At 46.0% G+C, this 19898-nt stretch overlaps 1 protein-coding gene across 2 annotated transcripts in view; it reads left to right on the top strand.

The window, feature by feature from the left end:
- nudt14 (nudix (nucleoside diphosphate linked moiety X)-type motif 14) overlaps nucleotides 1-18864 on the top strand; it is a 38869-nt gene extending 20005 nt beyond the window's left edge. For both annotated transcript variants that reach the window (XM_062550925.1, XM_062550924.1), the window contains 3 exons: nucleotides 7609-7673; nucleotides 11028-11379; nucleotides 16478-18864. In XM_062550925.1, the coding sequence (XP_062406909.1) occupies nucleotides 7609-7673; nucleotides 11028-11379; nucleotides 16478-16727 (667 nt within the window). In that variant the 3' untranslated portion in view covers nucleotides 16728-18864. The remainder of the gene's footprint in view (nucleotides 1-7608; nucleotides 7674-11027; nucleotides 11380-16477) is intronic.
- The last annotated feature ends 1034 nt before the right edge of the window (nucleotides 18865-19898 follow it).

Below are 19898 nucleotides of genomic sequence, written 5' to 3'. Positions count from 1 at the left end.
CTCTCGGCCCCTGCCATATCCCCGGCAGCCCCATCATCCCTCAGCTGAACCGGAAAGCTCCGGAAGAGAGCGCTAGGCCTAACGGCCCGTGAAAACCGTTGGGGGAGAGAAGTGGCAAGCAGCAGAACGGTGCACACGCTGGAGCCCAGTGTCGGAGCTAGTGACCCCCCCCCCCCCCCCCCCCCATCTCTCACACGCACACACACATACACTGGTGAGCAGAGGTCAAGCATACCTGTTTCGGGTCAGTTTAGAGCCTTAAGGCCGGAGCTAAGGCTAAGGCATCCACCACACAGAGATCAGAGAGAGACTTTGACCCAACTATTGAGACTATTACCCTTCCGTGTGATGGGCTTTGCTTAACCAATCAAAACATCGCTGTAAAAGAGCACAGCTCTTTTTTTCCCCTTTTGGGGCACTTAACCCCGAAAAGGTGAACCCGTGTGGGAAGCCAACTTCCAGAAGTTGGAGAAAAGAAAACAATTTTAGCTCTCACCTTTGCATCAAAGACCTCTGTGGCCATCGAACTGTGTAGAACATGCCACAGAAAGGCACCAGATTGTTACAAGATTTATACAGCAATTTAAACAGTGTTTATACAGCACTCTCCATGAAGGTTACTGATTCTGTATCAGTGTATTCTGTACCATTTGGTATCACACCTGTCTTTGAGCATGTTACAATTCACACACTGAGCCTTCCCCTTAATACGAGCGCAGTCTCTCTATAGCAGGGCTATTCAATTAGTTTGTAATAGGGGCCAGTTCATGAAAAGTATCACAACTGAGGGGCCGGAGAAATACCGCTTGAAATATGAGTAATCACGTACAAATGTAGATACAATAAACTACAACAGCACCAATACGGGTGTTCAAATGTTGCATTTTGTAAATGCATAATATCGTTTTTTGGTGGTTATTTGTGTTTTGGGAATATTTCTGACTACCACAGTGGTAGGCCAACATTGGGAAGGTGACACTGGATCTATATTGCTAATATGTTGCACTTTTGTAGAAGCATAATATCGTTTTTTTGGTGGTTATTTTGTTGTATTTGTGTTTTGGGAATATTTCTGCCACAGGCCCAGACTACAATGGTAGGCAAACAATGGGAATGTGACACTGGATCTATATTGCTAATATGTTGCATTTTGTAAAAGCATAATATCGTTTTTTGGTGGTTATTTTGTTTGTGTTTTGGGAATATTTCTGCCACAGGCCCAGACTACCACAGTGGTAGGCAAGGTGACACTGGATCTACATTGCTAATATGGCTAATATGAAATCTGTGATAACATTAACAGCTGAGCTGAGTTGTATATCTGAGCTGTGCGCAGTAACTGCTAGGTCCATACAATTTCCAATGGGTACAAACAGGTTTCAAGCAGTGTTCAAATTAATCAAATGTGCCGTGCGTAATCGGTCGCATAATGTAACTCTTCTCAACGTACATTTAACGTTCCCACCATTTATATCGGATGAACGCGTTCGCAAATCAATGTTACTTACAGTGGACTTGACATCAAGGCGATGGATGTGTATTAGTTTCACACTGAAACTATTTGCGTGGTGCAACCCGTCAAAATGTTAGTAGCTTATACTCCAACGTAGTGGCAATTTACGTTGAAACTAAGCTAAGATGGAACTTATGTTCAACTCGTTCTAAACGTTACGTGCAATTGGCTGAGGTGCAGTGGCTGCAGGACTTCAGAGCGAGTGAGAGCATGCAACAGAACTTTTAAACCGACTATTTGCTCCAATAGCTACATTACGAGTGGCGAATGTTTTCGCGAGGCTGCTTGGACTGGAGAGGCACACTACCGGTGAAATTTCATGCACCAAATATGCTTCATGCTTTGAGGAAAACAACTTGGATTTGGCGCACGTCAACATGTTGGTGACGCTGCGTAAAAACGAAGCAAGGCACAAGTAACGTCTTTGCATAATAACACAGTAGCCTACAACGGCAACGCACCACACAGAACATTATTTATAGGCGCTACTCGCGGTGTAGCCTATCGCTGTACCTCCATTATCGTGTTTTCCACCAGCTATTTACGTCTCTACCGAATATAAAGATTTGCTCATAACATCAGCCAACATTTCAAGGGCCACTACAAAGTATCTCGGGGGCCGGATCCGGCCCGCGGGCCGCTAATTGAAGAGCCCTGCTCTATAGTATCATATGGAGGGTTGTTAGGGGTAGTAAAATGTATGTCTGGAAAAGGGACATCCACTGTACCGCCAAATGAAGTTACAGAAGCTCAAAAGGTAACCAGGAAAACTTGCTTCTAGGGGTTCTTAGTGTGTCTCCTACCATCCTTTCAGAGAGGATACAAGATCACGTACAAAGTCCCAGCGTCTTTCAGTCAGGCCAAGCAGGTGACTCAAGTTTTGTTATTGTCGCGTGTAGTAAATAGGGACACGGTGTCGTCAGATGCAGCGCTCTCCCTTAAGGATTAGAAAACAAAAGGCTCGTCAAGGCCGTGGTGTTCTGATTGAGAGACCCTGACGCGGCGCCAGGTCTGCAGGACCGAGCTGGACAAGCTGTCTGTGTGAGGCCACGTCTGATGCACACGAGTCGGTTGGTGACACTAGGAACAGCTGCCTGTCGTAAAAGCAGCTCGGTCTTGGGCCCCCCAGCAATGCAGGTGACCGAAGTCCACCCAAGGCAGATCTGGGCTACGTAGTATTAACGACTTCTGGGCAGACTGAAGTCGAATTGCCCAACGTCTTACGCCGCCTGTGAGATGGATAACACCTGCAGCCTCCCCCTGTCAACCAGTGGCAAATAGAGGACTCGAATAGAGAACAGGAGCCAGTCATTCCCCATCCACAAAAAATGTCTCAAAACTCTTCTGTACAGGAAGCTCAGCAGGTGAATTTAAAACTGTTCATCGATGCCGCAGCTTTGAAAGTAGCCAAATTATTGACCACAAGGATTCACCAACCCTGGGTCAGCCTAATTCCATGTTACCTGATATAGGACAGTTCTGTTTGAGAGAGAGAGAGAGAGAGAGAGAGGGAGAGACTTCCTCTTCCTGAGAGAACGAGTGCGAGCCTGGGAAGCAGCAGGAGAGTGGTGGTGAGGAGAAGGAGGGAGGAGGGAGGTGGGGAAAGGGGGAGGGGAGGGGTACGCCAGAAGTGTGAGAGACAATCTTGTCTAGATAGAGCTCCTTAAAATGGAACAGAGGTCTCCTTAATCAGGCGCCTAGACTGCACTGGCTCTCACCAGCGGCCCTCATGATATGGCTCTCTCCCAGGCCCCGGTGCGCGCGCGCACACACACACACACACACCTACATACACACACACACACACACTGTATTGTTCCTGCAGCCTGCATGCTACGTGCTGTGCAGAGCGCAGAGCAGTGAGATGTGAGTTATTAGCTAACGTGGGAATATATTTGCCGTTCGTTTGTCTTTGACATATCCGTGTGCGCATGGGCCACACAAGTTGTACAAGTGTGTGTGTGTGTGTGTGTGTCTGGTTGTGTTGCGTTATGCTTTGTTGTGTTGCATCACAGTGTGTGTGTGTGTGTGTGTGTGTGTGTGTGTGTGTTGTGTTGTGTTGTGTTGTGTTGCGTTGCGTTGCCGTGTGTGTGTGTGTGTGTGTGTGTGTGTGTGTGTGTGTGTGTGTGTGTGTGTGTGTGTGTGTGTGTGTGTGTGTGTGTGTGTGTGTGTGTGTGTGTGTGTGTGTGTGTGTGTGTGTGTGTGTGTGTGTGTGTTTGTGTGTGTGTGTTTTTGTCTTGTTGTGTTGTGATGTGTTGTGTTGCATTGCGTTGCCTTGTGTGTGTGTGTGTGTGTGTGTGTGTGTCCAGGCCGAGTAGTAATCTCTGGCCCCGCTGCTTTTCAGCATGGGAAACAGAGGGTAGGGCTTCCTGGCCCCGCAGACACATCCGCTTTCCCAACACTGCATCGCGGGCCTCCGTCTCCACTGCCATCAAAACAATCACACACACACACACACACACACACACACACACACACACACACACAGACACACACACACACACTCTCACACACTGAAATACACAAACAACCTGAAACACACACAGACATACTTTCACTCAAAGTTTTACACACACACACACACACACACACACACACACACACACACACACACACACACACACACACACACACACACACACACACACACACACACACACACACACACACACACCACACAAACACACACACGTGCCAAGTTACGAACACGTTCATTCTCGGGCACATGCACTTCCTAGAAGACAACACAACATACAACAGAATTACAACCAATTGTTGAGACCTCGGTCTCTCTGTGAAAGAAAAATATATATATAGTACAATGCTTGGTACACAATGTCTGCAGTGTACGCCCCTGTGCAGATAATATGTGTTCGTGTAAGGTTGCCGACCATTTTGTTCTAGAAACAGCACTTGATGAAATATTGATTTGAGTCTGGGTTTGTGTCATGTACTGTATTCTCCTAGCCTCCTTCGTTGTCTCCATCTTGTCACGTCACGTCATCTGCGTGAAGCCTTTGTGTCTGTAGTACTCGAGTCTATCTTGAGCCAAGCACCCAGACCCTTACTCTTTGTCTGGAGACGTGCCCAAGATACTGGCGGCGTGGCTCGACATTTTTAGCGCTGGAACGATATCACACACAAGAACGTTTAGTTTATCACCCGTTTGTTTTTGCCCTGTTGAGGGATGAATGCAGGACCGTCGGAGAGAAAGAGTCATTAAAGTGTTATTATTAGAGTTAAATAGATACATTTCGTGTGTGACAGGAAATGATGGATGGGCGGATGCTGTTGAGTGATAAATGGGTGTACGAGAGGATGTTAATGGCTTATTTTTATTATTTCACAGGGTCAGAACATGTAAACAAATAGGGAAAAGGCCTGAGACGGAGAAACAAAGTGTGCAAAGCCCTAACCAATAGTGGGTGTGTAACATCGACATTAAAGAAAGAAAATAAATAAATAGATTGATATCTTTGTCAGCAGCCTTCACTTTCTTTTTTATGAGGTCTGGATGCCCACAGAACCCTTTTTCGCGTATTTGTCAACAAAGAAACGGTTGACCGCTGATATAGCCCTGCCCGGCTCAGCGGGACAATTAGCCTGGCATCTGTAGGCCCAGGGTCAGGCTGTGATGTCCCAGCATGCATCTGGAAGATTAGGTTCTGTTCCCTCTCCACTGTTCTGTTGCGTTGTGTTCGGCGGCCTCTCGTCCCCTGATTGTGAGAGCCCTTCAGGGGCAGGCCGTTCAGGCGGTGTCCCCCCTCCTGAGGAGTGAGAGATGCCGTGTGTGTGTGTGTGTGTGTGTGTGTGTGTGTGTGTGTGTGTGTGTGTGTGTGTGTGTGTGTGTGTGTGTGTGTGTGTGTGTGTGTGTGTGTGTGTGTGTGTGTGTGTGTGTGTGTGTGTGTGTGTGTGTGTGTGTGTGTGTGATGCCGTGTGGCCCAGCTGGTGTGAGGGATGGGAAGGCTGGTGCTGGGAGATCAGATCTGGTGGGGTGGGTTAGTGTGTGTGGGGGGGGGTAATCCCTTGGATTGACGTAAGGGGACTGCATGGAGTTATCTCTCTCTCTCTCTGTCTCTCGATATTGACAGCAAATAAGTCTGAAATGCATTTCTTTCCATTAGCCATTAGAGGAGGAAAAAAATGGAAGGGTGGATAGGAAAAGGGTCAAATGAATTCTATTAACTTTCTCAAACACACTTAAGCCTCTTGCTTTGTCTTGAGCAGATGGAGTTGATTGAATAGCATATCTTCTAAAATACACACACACACACACACACACACACACTGCGGTGTTGCACATGGCATCCGCACTGTCCATTCACAGGTCCGTCCCTTAGCTAAACCAAAGCCAACTTCCAGAAGTTTGGCCATTCAGATTTCCACCTCCTCTCCTCTGATTCATCATCACCCCCCTGCTTTCTTTTAGCTTATCTCCGGGTGGGGGCTGGAAGTGGGTTTCCCTTCCACCCAATCCCTGATAGAGAGAGGAAACCAGAGTAGCTGGACAGCGCTTTGGGGTGATAACCTGCATCTTCCTAGCAAAGCTACACAAACTCCTACCGATTCCCTTATGGCCTGTGCAGACTACTCGATGTCAGCCCGACTTTGCCACGATCGTGTCGTGGCCGACAAATTTCCATTGTCCGGTCCGAATATTCAAAGTCGGGAACGACGTTCGAAAGGAGGAAGCGGCTCGTAATCTGACATTTTCAACGACCCGCGATTGATTGTCTGTGACATCCTACGACGGGACGACCAAAAGTCTAGCATGTCCGAATTTTTGGGGAATCTCCTACGACTCCCGTGTTGACCCTGACACTGTGACGATAAGCGACATGAAGGCTACGATAGATGATCTTGTAATGTCATAATCTTGCGGCCACGACGCTGCACGATTTTGTGGTTCTCTGATCGCCTAGTCTGACATGGTCAATCGTAAAAGATAATCGTGAATGACAAAAAATGTTGTGTAGTCTGTACAGGCCATTAGTTACGAAAGTAGCTCTCCAGTGCTGGGTAATGATAATACCCCCTACAACGGTAATGCCTGTCCACTCTAGTAGGCAACGATGCCCAAATTGTCCCTCAGCCAACTCCCAAATGTTTCTGAGTGTGCGCATGACCGTGTGTGCAACTGTCAAAGAGCTCCTTTTAGAGAGATTAAACTCAAGACAAAGAAAAAGGTTAAAAGGGAAAATTAAAGTTGTTTTATTGGCTAATTGAAAAAAAAAAAAAAAAAAACGTTATGCACACTGCAGTCTTGACTGCCTGTTGCTGTTGGCCCAAAGTTGGGGCGGCCATATCTGATGAAGCACTGAGTGCTGGCGCTCTTATGTTTGACTTGCCCGGTTGCCTGCACTGCACTTCCTTCCGTTTTGAACCCCGAGGCGCGTTGTTTTGAGGGAGTTTTTGCTTCTCCCGATGAAAGCCGCCAGCTGCACTTTCAAAACGTGGATATGGCATCACTGGAAAATATAAGCTAACATTTTCCACGTTTCTTTGGCCAATCCATACTGTACGTTTTCCAGATCGAAGTTGAATTTCAGATGCAAAATTGCCTTAGTAGTCACTAGTGCCAGTAGTCAGTAGTGTTTAGTTACAATACACTACACAATAGTGTAGTTGTATTCCGCAGTATTTTTTTTTTAATACAAGTTGTGAGAGGAAGAGGAACAGCTCACGCTTTTGACATGCAGTTATTGTATGTATGACTACAGGTGGGGGAGTCTGATCACTCGCAAATGACCCAGTCATCCACAGCTGTGTGTGTGTGTGTGTGTGTGTCTGTGTGCTGTGTGTTTCAGTTGTGTGTGTGTGTCCACCTTCTGACACATGCTCATTACGAGACAAGTGCTATGAGGCCACATTGCATAAAATGAGTCAACCTCATGACCTGCGTTTTTATGATTGTGTAAGTGGCTGTGTGTGGTGGTGTATAACCGCACACATGACAAAATGAGCTTCATCAGCTTCATAGGAACCTGACGGGGAAATTCTGACAGGAATGAATGAATGACTAAATATCTACTTCTCCTCCCTCTCTCTCTCTCTCCCTCTTCCTGTCCACTCCTCCTCCTCCCTTCTTCCTCCAGTGTGTCGGTGCTGATCTTCAACACCACCTCCCACTGCTTCGTCCTGGTCAAGCAGTTCCGTCCAGGTATGTGAGCACCAACGCCCCAGACCAAGGGAGTCTTGTGAGATTTCCAACTGCATTTCCAACTGACATTTTTCAAATAGTTCTCCCCAAACAAGACCGCATGCATGCATATTAGTAACAGTATCTAGGGTGATTACACGTCTGAAATGTGTCAAAAAAGTTAAGTATATAAAGTCAAGTATGTTAATGTATCTATGGTTCTAGCAAAGTTCCTCTACTGAAGTTCTTGTTGTTTTGATTTCATTTTCTGTATACGTATATCACAATACTATTCTACATTGATGTTTTTTTGGCCACAATAAATTGTGTATTGAAAAGTCTACAATGGTAGCTATGGTTTGCTAAGAGGCAGTGAGGGAGCTCAGAGTCTCTCTGTCATTTCACAACAGTTCAAGAGCACTCCCCCAGAAACTTCCCAGGGCCCGGCCTTATGTATTTCATTTCATAACAATCTCTTTAGTTCTTTTAATTAGCCGAAATTAAATGAAAAGTGCAGAAATTAAGGGAAGATGCTTGTCCCACATTCACTTTTAAAAAGGTCCTCTCACGCGCCCTCGCTGGCATGTTAGCACAAGCACTCACACCCTCACACGCATGCTTGTGACACGATCGGAGGGGAGACGCATTGCATACTTTTCCTCCTACCCACATTCTACCAAGCGATGACTTGTGAACTTACTGTCCACATCCACACTTTATACCAGTCATTGCACGCACACACGCAGGCACACACGCACGCACACACGCACGCACACACGCACACACACACACACACACACACACACACACACACACACACACACACACACACACACACACAGACAGCGGTATGGTGAAAGCACGTATACACACACACACACACAACAATATGATGAATACACACACACACACACTCAACAATATGGTGAATACACACACACACACTCACACATAAAGTGAAAGAGAGCTGAACGTGTAGTCTTACTACCGCCGAAACTGCTCATATGTCCACTAAATATTCATCGCAGGTTTATGAATATTTTAGCTTTTGTAAAGTGACCCTTGACATTGCCTAGTGACCCCAGTGACCCCGACGACCCCCCGCCGCCCGCACCTCCGCCACCCCCCCCCCCCCCCCCCCCCTCAGAACCCTAAACCTGCGCGGTGGCGTGCGGGTCATCGGGACCCTATCGCTTCACCACGGCCGCCCTGACCTCTCCACTGATCGGGCCTGTTTGGTTTCCCTGCGCGGCAACAATGCCGCCACTCTCCCTCCCCTCTCCCTCCCCTCCCCTCCCCACCCCCCAGCGCAATACAATGCGACACGACGCAGCACAATACAGTACAGATGAGGGTCTATAGAAAGAAAGAAAAACCGAGTGAGGGAGAGAGGGAGGGAGGGAGAGGGAGAGAGAGAGAGAGGGAGGGAGGGAGAAAGAGAAAACAGAACTTGGTGCCCCTGCTCTCGGCCTCGGCTGAGAAAACAATGGCTGCTACACCGCCGCCGCCACATAATGGTGGATGTTTTTTTTTTTTTTTTTTTCTCTCTCTCTTCGCTGCTTGTTTCGGAGCGGTGAGGGGGATTGTGTCATAGGCTACGTGAGAGCACCGCGCTGCACCCACCTCCACCCCTACCCCCTGACACAATCCCCACCTCCACCTCCACCGCCCGCACCCCCCCCCACTCCCCCCCCCCCCCTTCGGCCATTGTTCCCGCCACTGGTCGCCAGGGACGGCGCCCCCGTTCCTCAGAATGGAAGGAAAGGCAGCGCATTGAAAAGGGACTTCTCTCTTTTCTATTCACTCCTTTTTTTCTCTCTTCCTCCTTGTTCGTGTTCTTTTTCTCTCTCTTCCCGCCCTGGGAACAATGGCGAGTGTTTCTTTTTTTTCTTCTTCTTTTTTTTTTTTATTATTATTATTATTTAAAATCAAGGCAGTGGTGGTGGAAAGGGTACTACTTTTGACCACACACACACACACACACTCTACCATGGAAGGGCAAACAGTCTCAGCTATTACACTGCATTTGAAACGACTTATGTATGGGATGTGATGGATAGGGGTTTCCTGTTTCTCTGTGGACTTGGAATAACAATAACCCAGATCATTGCTGTCCTGTCTAACATACCAGCTAGACTTAGTCATGAGGAAGGAAGTCCTGAGATGTTCTCATTAAAGCAATCAGCAGAACGAACCAGTGGTAAAAGTATTAGCTTAGCCATATCAGCATGTCTTTAACAGCTTCCCTTCCCTGTAATAGCTCTGGCCTATCGATATGTGTTGTTGCCATTTAGGATTTGTAAGGTTTGGCAGATTAACACAGTAAAACTCAATCTGTAAAGCACCCCCCCCCCCCCCCCCCCACACACACACACACACACACACACACACACACTCCATCTCTGTCTCGCTCTCCCTCTCTCACTCACACACTCACACACACACACACACACACACACACACCTGGCCTTAATAGTACCAGAACAGGGTTATCTACCAATAAAACTGCTCCTGGGTGGCTAGAAATGGGGGCAATTCCTTTAAAGCACCTGGGGTTCTGGAGACTGAAGTAGAAACTCTTAACACTGTTTGTGTTGAGAAGATAGATAGATGGATGGATACTTACCATTACTTAAATCATTACTTAAAATTCAAAAGTCATATTCAAAAGTTCTTTGAGCATATGTGCTTTAGATTACCCATAAAGACAAGGTTACAAAACAGATTCTTCCTTCTTCTGCACCACAATTGTGTACTGTACAAGGTTAAATTCACAATGAATTATTGCATACATGTTACTTAACTATTACATGTTACTTACACTATGGATAGGGAACAGCTTAAGTCATATAATAGAAGTATACAACACCCAGCTCTTCAGAGAACATCTCCTCTCACAGCACTACTTGTCTTGCTTATCCTACGGCAACAGTTGCACTCATTGATGCACTTACTACGCTCATTAATGCACTTATTTTGCTTTTTGTTTTATTGTTGTAGCAGTTGAGAGCAAAGACTAACCGGAGTCAAATTCCTTGTTTGTTTACGCAAACCTGGTCAGTAAAGCTGATTCTGATTACGATTCTGAAAAGCTTAAAAATGTTTTTTTTCACCCTGTCGTAAGTCGCTTTGGTTAAAAAAGTGTCAGCCAAATGTAATGTACTGTACGCTCAATGGTGTTTTTTGCCCCCAATGGCACCTCCAGGCAGCACTACCTTTACCCTATTCCTAACCCTAACCCCCTCAACCCTCATCCTACCCCTAAACTGAGGGGAGTAGTGCCTTGCAGGCAGCGCTGCCTGGAAGGCACCATTGAGGGCAAATAATACCAAAGACCCTACTGTGCTGTAATGTCCGCCCTGCTCTCCTCCGCAGCTGTGTACATGTGTGAATGGGAGCGCAGCAAGCCCAAGCCCCCGGAGCCGGCGGAGGGGGCCGAGGGAGCGGAGGGGGCCGAGGCCGGTGCGGCGGCCCAGCCAGAGGCCTCCGAGGCCGGGGAGGGTGGCAGCGACGGCGGGGAGAAGGCGGGCGAGGATGCCGCCGGCGACGCCGCAACCACGGCGGCCCCCGGCCAGCCCCCCGCGTCGGCCGGCGTGACCTACGAGCTGTGCGCGGGGCTGGTGGACAAGCCCAACCTGACGCTGGAGGAGATCGCCCGCCAGGAGGTGCTGGAGGAGTGCGGCTACGACGTGCCCGTCACTAAGCTGCGGAGGATCACCTCCTACAGGTGAGCACTCCGAAATCTCTGAAAACCCCAGGAACCAGTCACAGCGGCTTTTAGCGGCAGCGGCACCAGCAGAGAGTAGAAGCCATCAGGTGAATGATGGGACCATTTGAAAAAGAGACTATAGTCTCAATATGACCCCCCCCCCCCCCCCCCTGGTTAAATAAAGGATAAATAAAAAATAATAAATAAATTAAATTTAAAGAACTGCGCAGGTTGGGCGATTTCTTCGCTGTTTCCTGGTTTTACGCACGCAGGTTTCTCTGCAGAGCTTCCCCTACAGCTATAGCGTGTATGTTTTACAACACTCCTCAATCGGTCAGTCTGACTTCTCATGAGCATGATCGCGAGGCTGCGAAACTTTCCGTTTGTCAGTGCCACTGCCACCAACCTTACTTACCTTGAGTCCTTATTACCTCCGTCAAGGAGGTTATGTTTTCATCAGGGTTTGTCTGTTTGTTTGTCTGTTTGTCTGTTTGTTAGCAAGATAACCATAGATCCATAAAAAGTTATGGATGGATTTAGATTAGATTTTAAGAAAAGGTAACCGTTACATTTTGGGTGTGATCTGAATCACGGTCTGGATCCAGGAGGCTGTTGGTTATGTTTTAGCTTTTTTAGTTTTTTTCCTTCAGTGGCCTGGTTCTTTAAGGTGACCTTATTGCAGGATGGTCCTCAAGTGATCTGACACAGGAGACTGAAGGCAAAGTGGGGAGGAGAGAGGAGGGCATTTACATCTTATCTGGTTTCTCTGAAGATGATGGTCATAAAACTGTGTGTGTGTGTGTGTGTGTGTGTGTGCGCACAAACACAAGTGCACCTGCTACTTTACTTAAGCGGTGACCTAACAGAACCCTAGCAGCCTATGTAACTGAATGACTTCACTTAACTCTGTCACTATCTGTGAGAGAGTTAGAGGCACATATTTGTACACACACACACACACACACACACACACACACACACACACACACACACACACACACACACACACACACACACACACACACACACACACACACACACACACACACACACACACACACACACACACACACACACACTCACACACACACTCACACTCACACTGCACATGCATAGTAACTTACGATCCCTGAGCTCTGCATTCATGTTCTGGGGCATTTAGGCATTTATCGCACATGATTGCTTCTGTAGCACCATGTTTTGGGGAAACATCTACTTACGTGGCCTTTCCAAAGTTCAAGCAAGTCTTCACAGATAAAACAGACACAGGCACAGACACATACACGTACACATACAGACAAGCAAAAGGGATATCCAAATATACAATTTTTTTTTTTTTTAAATGGAAAACTTTGGACTAACAGTAACAGGGCGTTCACACTGTCTACGTCCGTCAACGGATCTCATCGACTTTGCATGGGGCGGACTCGAAAGGAATTGTGGGTTCATATGTTCCTTCAGCTCCGCTGCCTCCGTCAAAAAAGTTGAGAAATTTTCAACTTTTCAGGCAGCGACGGATCCGTTAGCCAATCAGATAGCGTGTATGCAAATATACATACGGCAGACAGGCATTCCGTGATCCGTCGACGGACGTAGACAGTGTGAACGCCCTGTAAGAGAGCTCCCCATATTTGCATACAAACATGTTCTTTGAGTATATGGGGCAGACTTGCCATTCTCACGCCTCAGGAATCATGGAAGAAATTGGTCTAAATGTGAATAGTGACACTTCAAGTTTTGACACGATTGTTTTATTTTGATACTTCTACCTCTCTGTGTCTGTTTAGGAGGTTTGCTGTCCTCGTTTGTGCTTCACAGTTGTGTACAGTTCTGTCCTGTTATCTCGACACACATCACTTGTCGAAGTCTTGTCAGGGCTCTGCTAAATCTGATACTATCTGTGAAGGTCCTCTCCTCTGCAGATCTGTTGATATCTTACATTCTCTCAGCTTCTCATGTGTGCCTGGCGTTAAATATCATCCCAGGTAAACCAGCTCTGCTTTGTGTTGTTTGACTGAACGGTTAATCTCTAAAGATCTAAAGCCCTGAATATTGTTTAAAGATTTTGCCTTTTTCAGGATGATGTTGACCTCTGCCTCACTTACACACCCATTCTAGACCCACAGAAGTGTTATCACAGAAAGCTATATTGGAGCTGGAATTCAGTACTAAAAAAAACACTTGTTTTAATAGATAGTTTTAATTTTGGCATCTTGCTAACATAAGTTCATATTGGTGTGGAAAGCAGTTCATTTTTTTATGCGTCTATATTTTCCAGTTTGGCAATGGTGTTCTGTTCACACTTTATTTATGCTCAGTTGTCAACAGTAGCTCCTATCCTTTGGCAGAATGTGTGAAGAGGTTTGAAACACCACGTAGGAGGAATTCTGCATTACCAACAGGCTTGTCTTATCAAAATAATGTTTAAAAGATTACATTTAAAAGATTAAATTCATCAAGTTAACATGTTACTGTTTACATAGCAGTTGGCTTTCACCCTTGAGACTCTTAGGGCCTGTCCCATTTCTCTCGCTTGCTCTGAGAACACTTGTTATGAGGACTAGGGTCTGAATTGGGACAGGCCCTATCGTTAGTTGAATCTCTTCATCCTGTTTTATGTCGTGTGTTGGCATAGTTTTCCAAACAGCGCTCTGAGAAAGGGACTATGGTCTGTATGTGGTGTTGCTGGCTGAAGTTAAAGGCCAGCCTGGCGGAATCCTGGGTGTAGTACACTTGCTGAAACTGACTTGGATGGATGCGAGATGCCCAGTCCCCTATACTGCCACGATGCCTGAGGCTTCTCCCTGACCCCCCAATGGTGGTCGGGGGAAGACAAGTTTCCGCTTCTTCTGTTGTCTCTACTGAGACCCATTCCTGCTCCGTGGGTGGCAGTCCACCCCCTGCTCCTCCTCCACCTCCACCTCCACATCCTCCTCCTCCTCTTCCTCCTCCCATATACCCCTATGAAATGGTTATACCTGGAGGTAGGAGCACCTATGGTTCGTCTCCGTAACAGGAGCACTTAAACTGTTTAGCCGCCATGCTCCTGCGGAGGTGTCTACCCCCGGCCTCACTCGGAGCAGGACTTCAACAAAACACACACTTGACAGGGCAGAGAAAGACAAACCTCTAAGCTGTCTGCGCCATTGTCTGCGGGAAGAACCTGGGCACTCCTACTGCTGTCAAAACATTGCCTCTCTAGATTTTTTTTCTTTTAGTTTTTTTTTTCCCTTTATTTTAAAGAGCACGCTGCACATCTGGAAAGGCCGTCTCTGTGATTCGGGGGAAGATTTCTGAGAAGACCTTTTCATGTTTTCTCATGTTCTGGTTGAGGGCTTCTGGAGGGATTGTCGTGTGGTTTCTTCTCTTGGTCCTACAAGGCAAATGACACGGGTTATTAGTTTTTCTGAGTCAGAAGGGATTTAGACTGAAGACGCCGAACACAAGCAAAGGAACAAGAACCGCTTGCCTCATCTCATCCTCTAATTTACTTGGATTTGGTGCTTATTTGTAGAGGCTGATTGGGTGGTCTGAATTCACCACCACAAGTTTTTTTTTTGTTTTTTTGCCCCTACGGCAATACAAGTGTGAGGGAAGAGAAGGAAAAAAAAGATTTTTATTTATATATATATTTTACAAATATGATGGAAAGTTGCAGTCATCCATTTGCCAGCTCCCCCGAGCCCTGCTGGCTCTGAAGAAAGGTCTCCATGGCGATGCCTCCATGACAACATTTCAGGTGAGGCAGGCAGGCAGGCAGGCAGGCAGACACGGAGACGGAGCCGACGGAGCCAGCAATGGCATGGCAGCAAGCCCCCGCTGGTAGTGTAGTGTTACCTGCTGTCTGTCTATCCTGAGGTGCCTGCCTGCTGGCCTGCATACCTGTATCAGCCCCCTAGGGCTGCGTGCTTAGGCCCCCCTCATCCCAGCCAGGCGGGCAGCCGCCGTGTCAAAACACCCCTAGGAGACACACCGGCCTGAGCTGTTAGTCAGCCGCGCGAGATGGGTGGATAGATGATGGCTGCTGATGTTTCTGTGTCCTGTTTGTGTGGTGCGTGTGTGTATGTGTGTGTGTGTGTGTTTGTGTGTGTGTGTGTGTGTGTGTGTGTGTGTGTGTGTGTGTGTGTGTGTGTGTATGTGGGGTGTGTTGTGTGTGTTGTGTGTGTTGTGTGTGTTGTGTGTGTTGTGTGTCGTGTGTGTCGTGTGTCGTGTGTGTGTGTGTGTGTGTGTGTGTCAGAGAGGAGTGGAAGAGGGCGTAGCAGGACACGTAGCGGCTGAGCTCATTCTCCTAGTATAGCGCGCTCCGCTCATTAGGGACTCGGCTGAGCGGCGGGCCCCCTGTGGCAGGGCTGTTAGAGGTAGCAGACAAAACGCTGGGTCATCAACAACACGGCTGCGCCCGTGCACACAGCAGTTCACAGATTACAGAACAGAACATCCTACCTTCACCATCTTAATGTCTCATATTTAGACATGTTCTTGAATTTCCCCTTGGGGATCAATGAAGTATCTATCTATCTATCTATCTATCTATCTATCTTATTTATTTCATATCTGTGTTGCTGTGACACACACACACACAGATGTAAGTGATAGTAAGTAGTAAACAAATTAAATGAATTAGTTTGAAACAAGGTATTTGTCAAGTGGTCTTCCTAAGGTCCTACTTAATGTGTCCTTTGCAGTGTATCTTGAATGTAAATCCTCATTTTGGATAAAAGTGCAGACTACATAAATACATTTTAAAGAGTAGGCGCGCACATCCAGATGCTAGCAGGTGCCGGATTCCAAAAGATTAAAGCATGAGATAAACAACACTGGGTTTGCACACTTACCGCAATTTCCCGACTATTAGCCGCGGCTTATACATTGATTTTGCAAAATTTCTTCAGATATGAGGTTAATACAGGGGGGCAGTTAATATGGTGTTAATATGGTTTTGTTTCTTTTAACTTGCATAAAACACTGTCTTGCGGCTTATACACAATGCAGCTTATATGCGGGAAATTACTGTAGCTCCACGTTTTAACTGTTTTAATCGAGTAACGTTTTGGGTAAGTTCTTCTACAGACTTCTACATTCAATACGTGTCAATATAAATGTCCTGTCCTCACAGGTCGGGCGTGGGAGTGACCGGCGCCAAGCAGACCATGTTCTACGCCGAGGTGTCGGAGGAGAACCGCGTGGGCGAGGGCGGAGGTCAGCCGCAGGAAGGCGAGCTGATCGAGGTGGTCAAGGTGCCGCTGCACGAGGCCATGAGCTTCGCCTACGACGAGCGGATCCCCAAGACCATGGGCGTCATCTTCAGCTTCATCTGGTTCCAAAGCAACATGTCGCCCAAATACAAAATATCCACCAACGTGTAACAGCAGCAAAAAAAAAAAAAAAAAAACCCTCCCTCTCACTCACCCTTCTCCTCCCCTTCCTCCTTTAACTCCACACCCCATCCCCTCGAAACACTTACTGCACTGATATACCAGTCATTCACCGCACATACACACACGCACGCACGCACGCACACACACCACACCATCCTCCTGACATTAGTCACACTTCACTGTAAGTTCTGGTCTGACCGGGCTGTCATTTGGCAATCATGTTGTACATTCAAGAGACTTAACAGTGGTTCAATTTTAGTTTCTTTCGTTTTTCTTTAGCTGTGGTACTTCTGTATAACGAAGCAAAATATCAAGTTTGTTGTTTCATACTGGAAGTTTTTTTTTTCTCTCATTCTGTTTGTAGAAATACTGCTATTCCATTTTGGTTGTGCTTTTAATAAGTCAGGGTCTACACAAAATCAGACTCCTCTTATGGTATACATAGTGAAGTGGCAAGATCTGGTTTCAGGAATGCATTAATCACTACGATCTTGCCAGCTGCACTTAAGCGCATTGATGTTCATTCAATTCAAGATTTCAACAAATTGTGGCACATCTAGTTTAGACTTGCCCAGGCATCTTTTATTAGACTATCACCAAGCCCAAAAAGCAAAGGTAAGCCAAGTACACAAGGTTAGTTGAAATCATTGGAACATATCGAAAGAGCCTTTTTTGTACCATTGGATGCATTGTAAAAGCTACATCATTCCACAAAGCCAGTCCACATCAACTTGATTGTTTCTAATGACAGGGCATTTCCAGTATACTGCTCACAGTTGTTTTAACAGATCTGAGGTTATGCCAATTGGTTGTGATTTATTGCCAGTGTCATAAAATTCAGTGATGGTTTGTGAAGCAAAAAGAACACGTCGTTTTCTTTGAGGTCTAGCATAACGGTAAAAGAAAACGGTGGGTGTTGACGATGACAACGATGATGATGATGATGATGGTGGTGGTGATGGTGGTGATGATGGTGATGGTGTTGAGACACTTGACAGCTTGACGCTTCAGATAGTCCTCAGGTTATTGGACCTGGCAACACGCAAGCAAACACAGGCTGTTGTGAAGGCTTGTTTTCAGCGTCCCACACAACCTGACCTGAAAATGGTCTGTTAGTGCCAGATGTGCCATCGACTAGCACTCGGCGGGCGGAGTTGGAGCCATGGGGGGAAATTTGGTCTTCTGGTGGGTGAGAAGCATACATGTTTGGCTTGTTTGAAACATTTGAAACCAACCCACTTTAAAGTAGCGGCGCGTAGTCAAACGGAAAACAGCTTTCAGAAGGAAAGCCACCCTTGCCTGATCTTGATGCGCTTAATACGAAAATTTGAAATTAATTTACTCCAGATGTGCTTTCATCGTGAAGGACTTGCAGTCCCTTCTGGCGCTAGCAAGACTGTCTGCAAGTCGAAATCCTAAAAAAAGTTGTTTTACCGTCAACTGGATTTTGCCGCACAAGGAATTTGTCTTGGTGGTGTGGTGCAAAAAATACTTAAAATAAATAGAAAAGAAAGACAAAAATACCACAACATGGTCATGAACAGACTATGAAGAACACAAATATACAGATGGCTGAGGTTGTCCCTGAGTCCACATTGCATCGGGACTGATCTTCTGCCCGGGAGTCTGAATAAGGCCAAGTTGCACTGTTGTCCAGTCAAGCTGGTGGTCCGGACTTTACTAACGAAGGAGGGTTAGGTTTAGGGTTAGTAGCTAGACAACAACAGCAGCAGCAACAGCAACACATCACATTTACATAGCGCTTTTCTAGACACCCAAAGCGCTTAACAGGAAAAAATGCACAAATCCGCTCTCCATCTCCGTGACGAAAGGATATCAGACTTCATTAAACTTAGGGTTTTTTTTGTCAGAAGGGGCCCTAATTTAAAGCTTAGTGCAAAGGCAATTCAATAGCTTGACTAAATCTGTTTGTGAATTCAACACTATAGACAAACAGGATGCGTAAAGCGTCAACATCAAGGGGACTGCCCAGTGCTCACGCATGACGCAACAACATCTGTAGTTCATGCTCGAGACTCTTTGAGTTTGCTCGTCACCTGACTTTGTACTGTCCTCGTTTTGAATTAGGGCCCATGGTCTTTTCTTGAAAGAAAAAAACAACAACCACAAACAAATCATTGCAACATTTTATGGTTGCATTGTTCTCTCAATTGATTAGACCTTTTTTTTTTTTTTTAAACTTAGTAGCCACAAATATATACACACACACACACACACACACACACACACACACACACACACACTGCAAATAGATAGGATGAGATGCCATTCCAAGTTGCTCCTAAGACTTCCCATCAAATGCCAAAGCCTTAGCTGGCTTCTCAGGGTTCCAGGGCGGCAAGGTGACGCTCAGGGTGACTATATGCGTGAGCCTTGTCCCTGCCCCTCTATGGCCATAGACCACTGGTTTCAAATTTTCAACCACTAAACTTTGTATCGCCCTGTCAGCTCAACTTCAGTTGATTGGAAACATCTTTTGTGGCACTTGAGCAAAAAAAAAAAAAAAAATGGTTAAGGTGTTAATTGTGATGGTGGTCAATAGTGTTGAGATTAATATAGACATGCACCTTTGGAAAATGAAGCACTTCGTTTTTTCTATTGTTTTGTTTGTTTTTTTTCTCCTATGTTTCTTTCTTTTCAAGAGCGACACATTCAGACAAAATGTACTATTGTTATTCAGACACATCAGCAAATGAATGAGTTCGACCAGTTGTGGTCCAACTTAACTTAAATGCACATAACAGCAGGACCTGAAGGCACATTTTTATCATAAGCTTATTTCTGGTCCTGTACAAAGATAATCACCCAATCCCTTTATGTCCTAACCGGCATTCTCTGATAATTCTCTTATTACCCTGTGGTGTATAAGGAATGCATGAATTTTCTTGAATGGCCTGATATTTGAGCAAACATATACAGTAAGCCTATTTAAATAACACTTTGTGTGTTTAATGCCATTAGCACTAGCAATATTCAATGATTTCTGAGCGGGGTCTGGAAGACAGTGTTTGTTTAATTTTTATTTTTTTACTTTTTTAATTATGTCCAGGGACCATAGTATATACATAGTTACACATATGTTAAAATGATGGACTAGATTGAGTTAACCTTAGCGTTATTATATTGATAAGACCTATA

The sequence above is a fragment of the Sardina pilchardus genome, chromosome 12 (assembly GCF_963854185.1).
Source record: "Sardina pilchardus chromosome 12, fSarPil1.1, whole genome shotgun sequence".
NCBI classification, from domain to species: Eukaryota; Metazoa; Chordata; class Actinopteri; order Clupeiformes; family Clupeidae; genus Sardina; species Sardina pilchardus.
The sequence above is the reverse complement of the archived record's forward strand: the minus strand, read 5'-3'. Positions and strand labels throughout refer to the sequence as shown.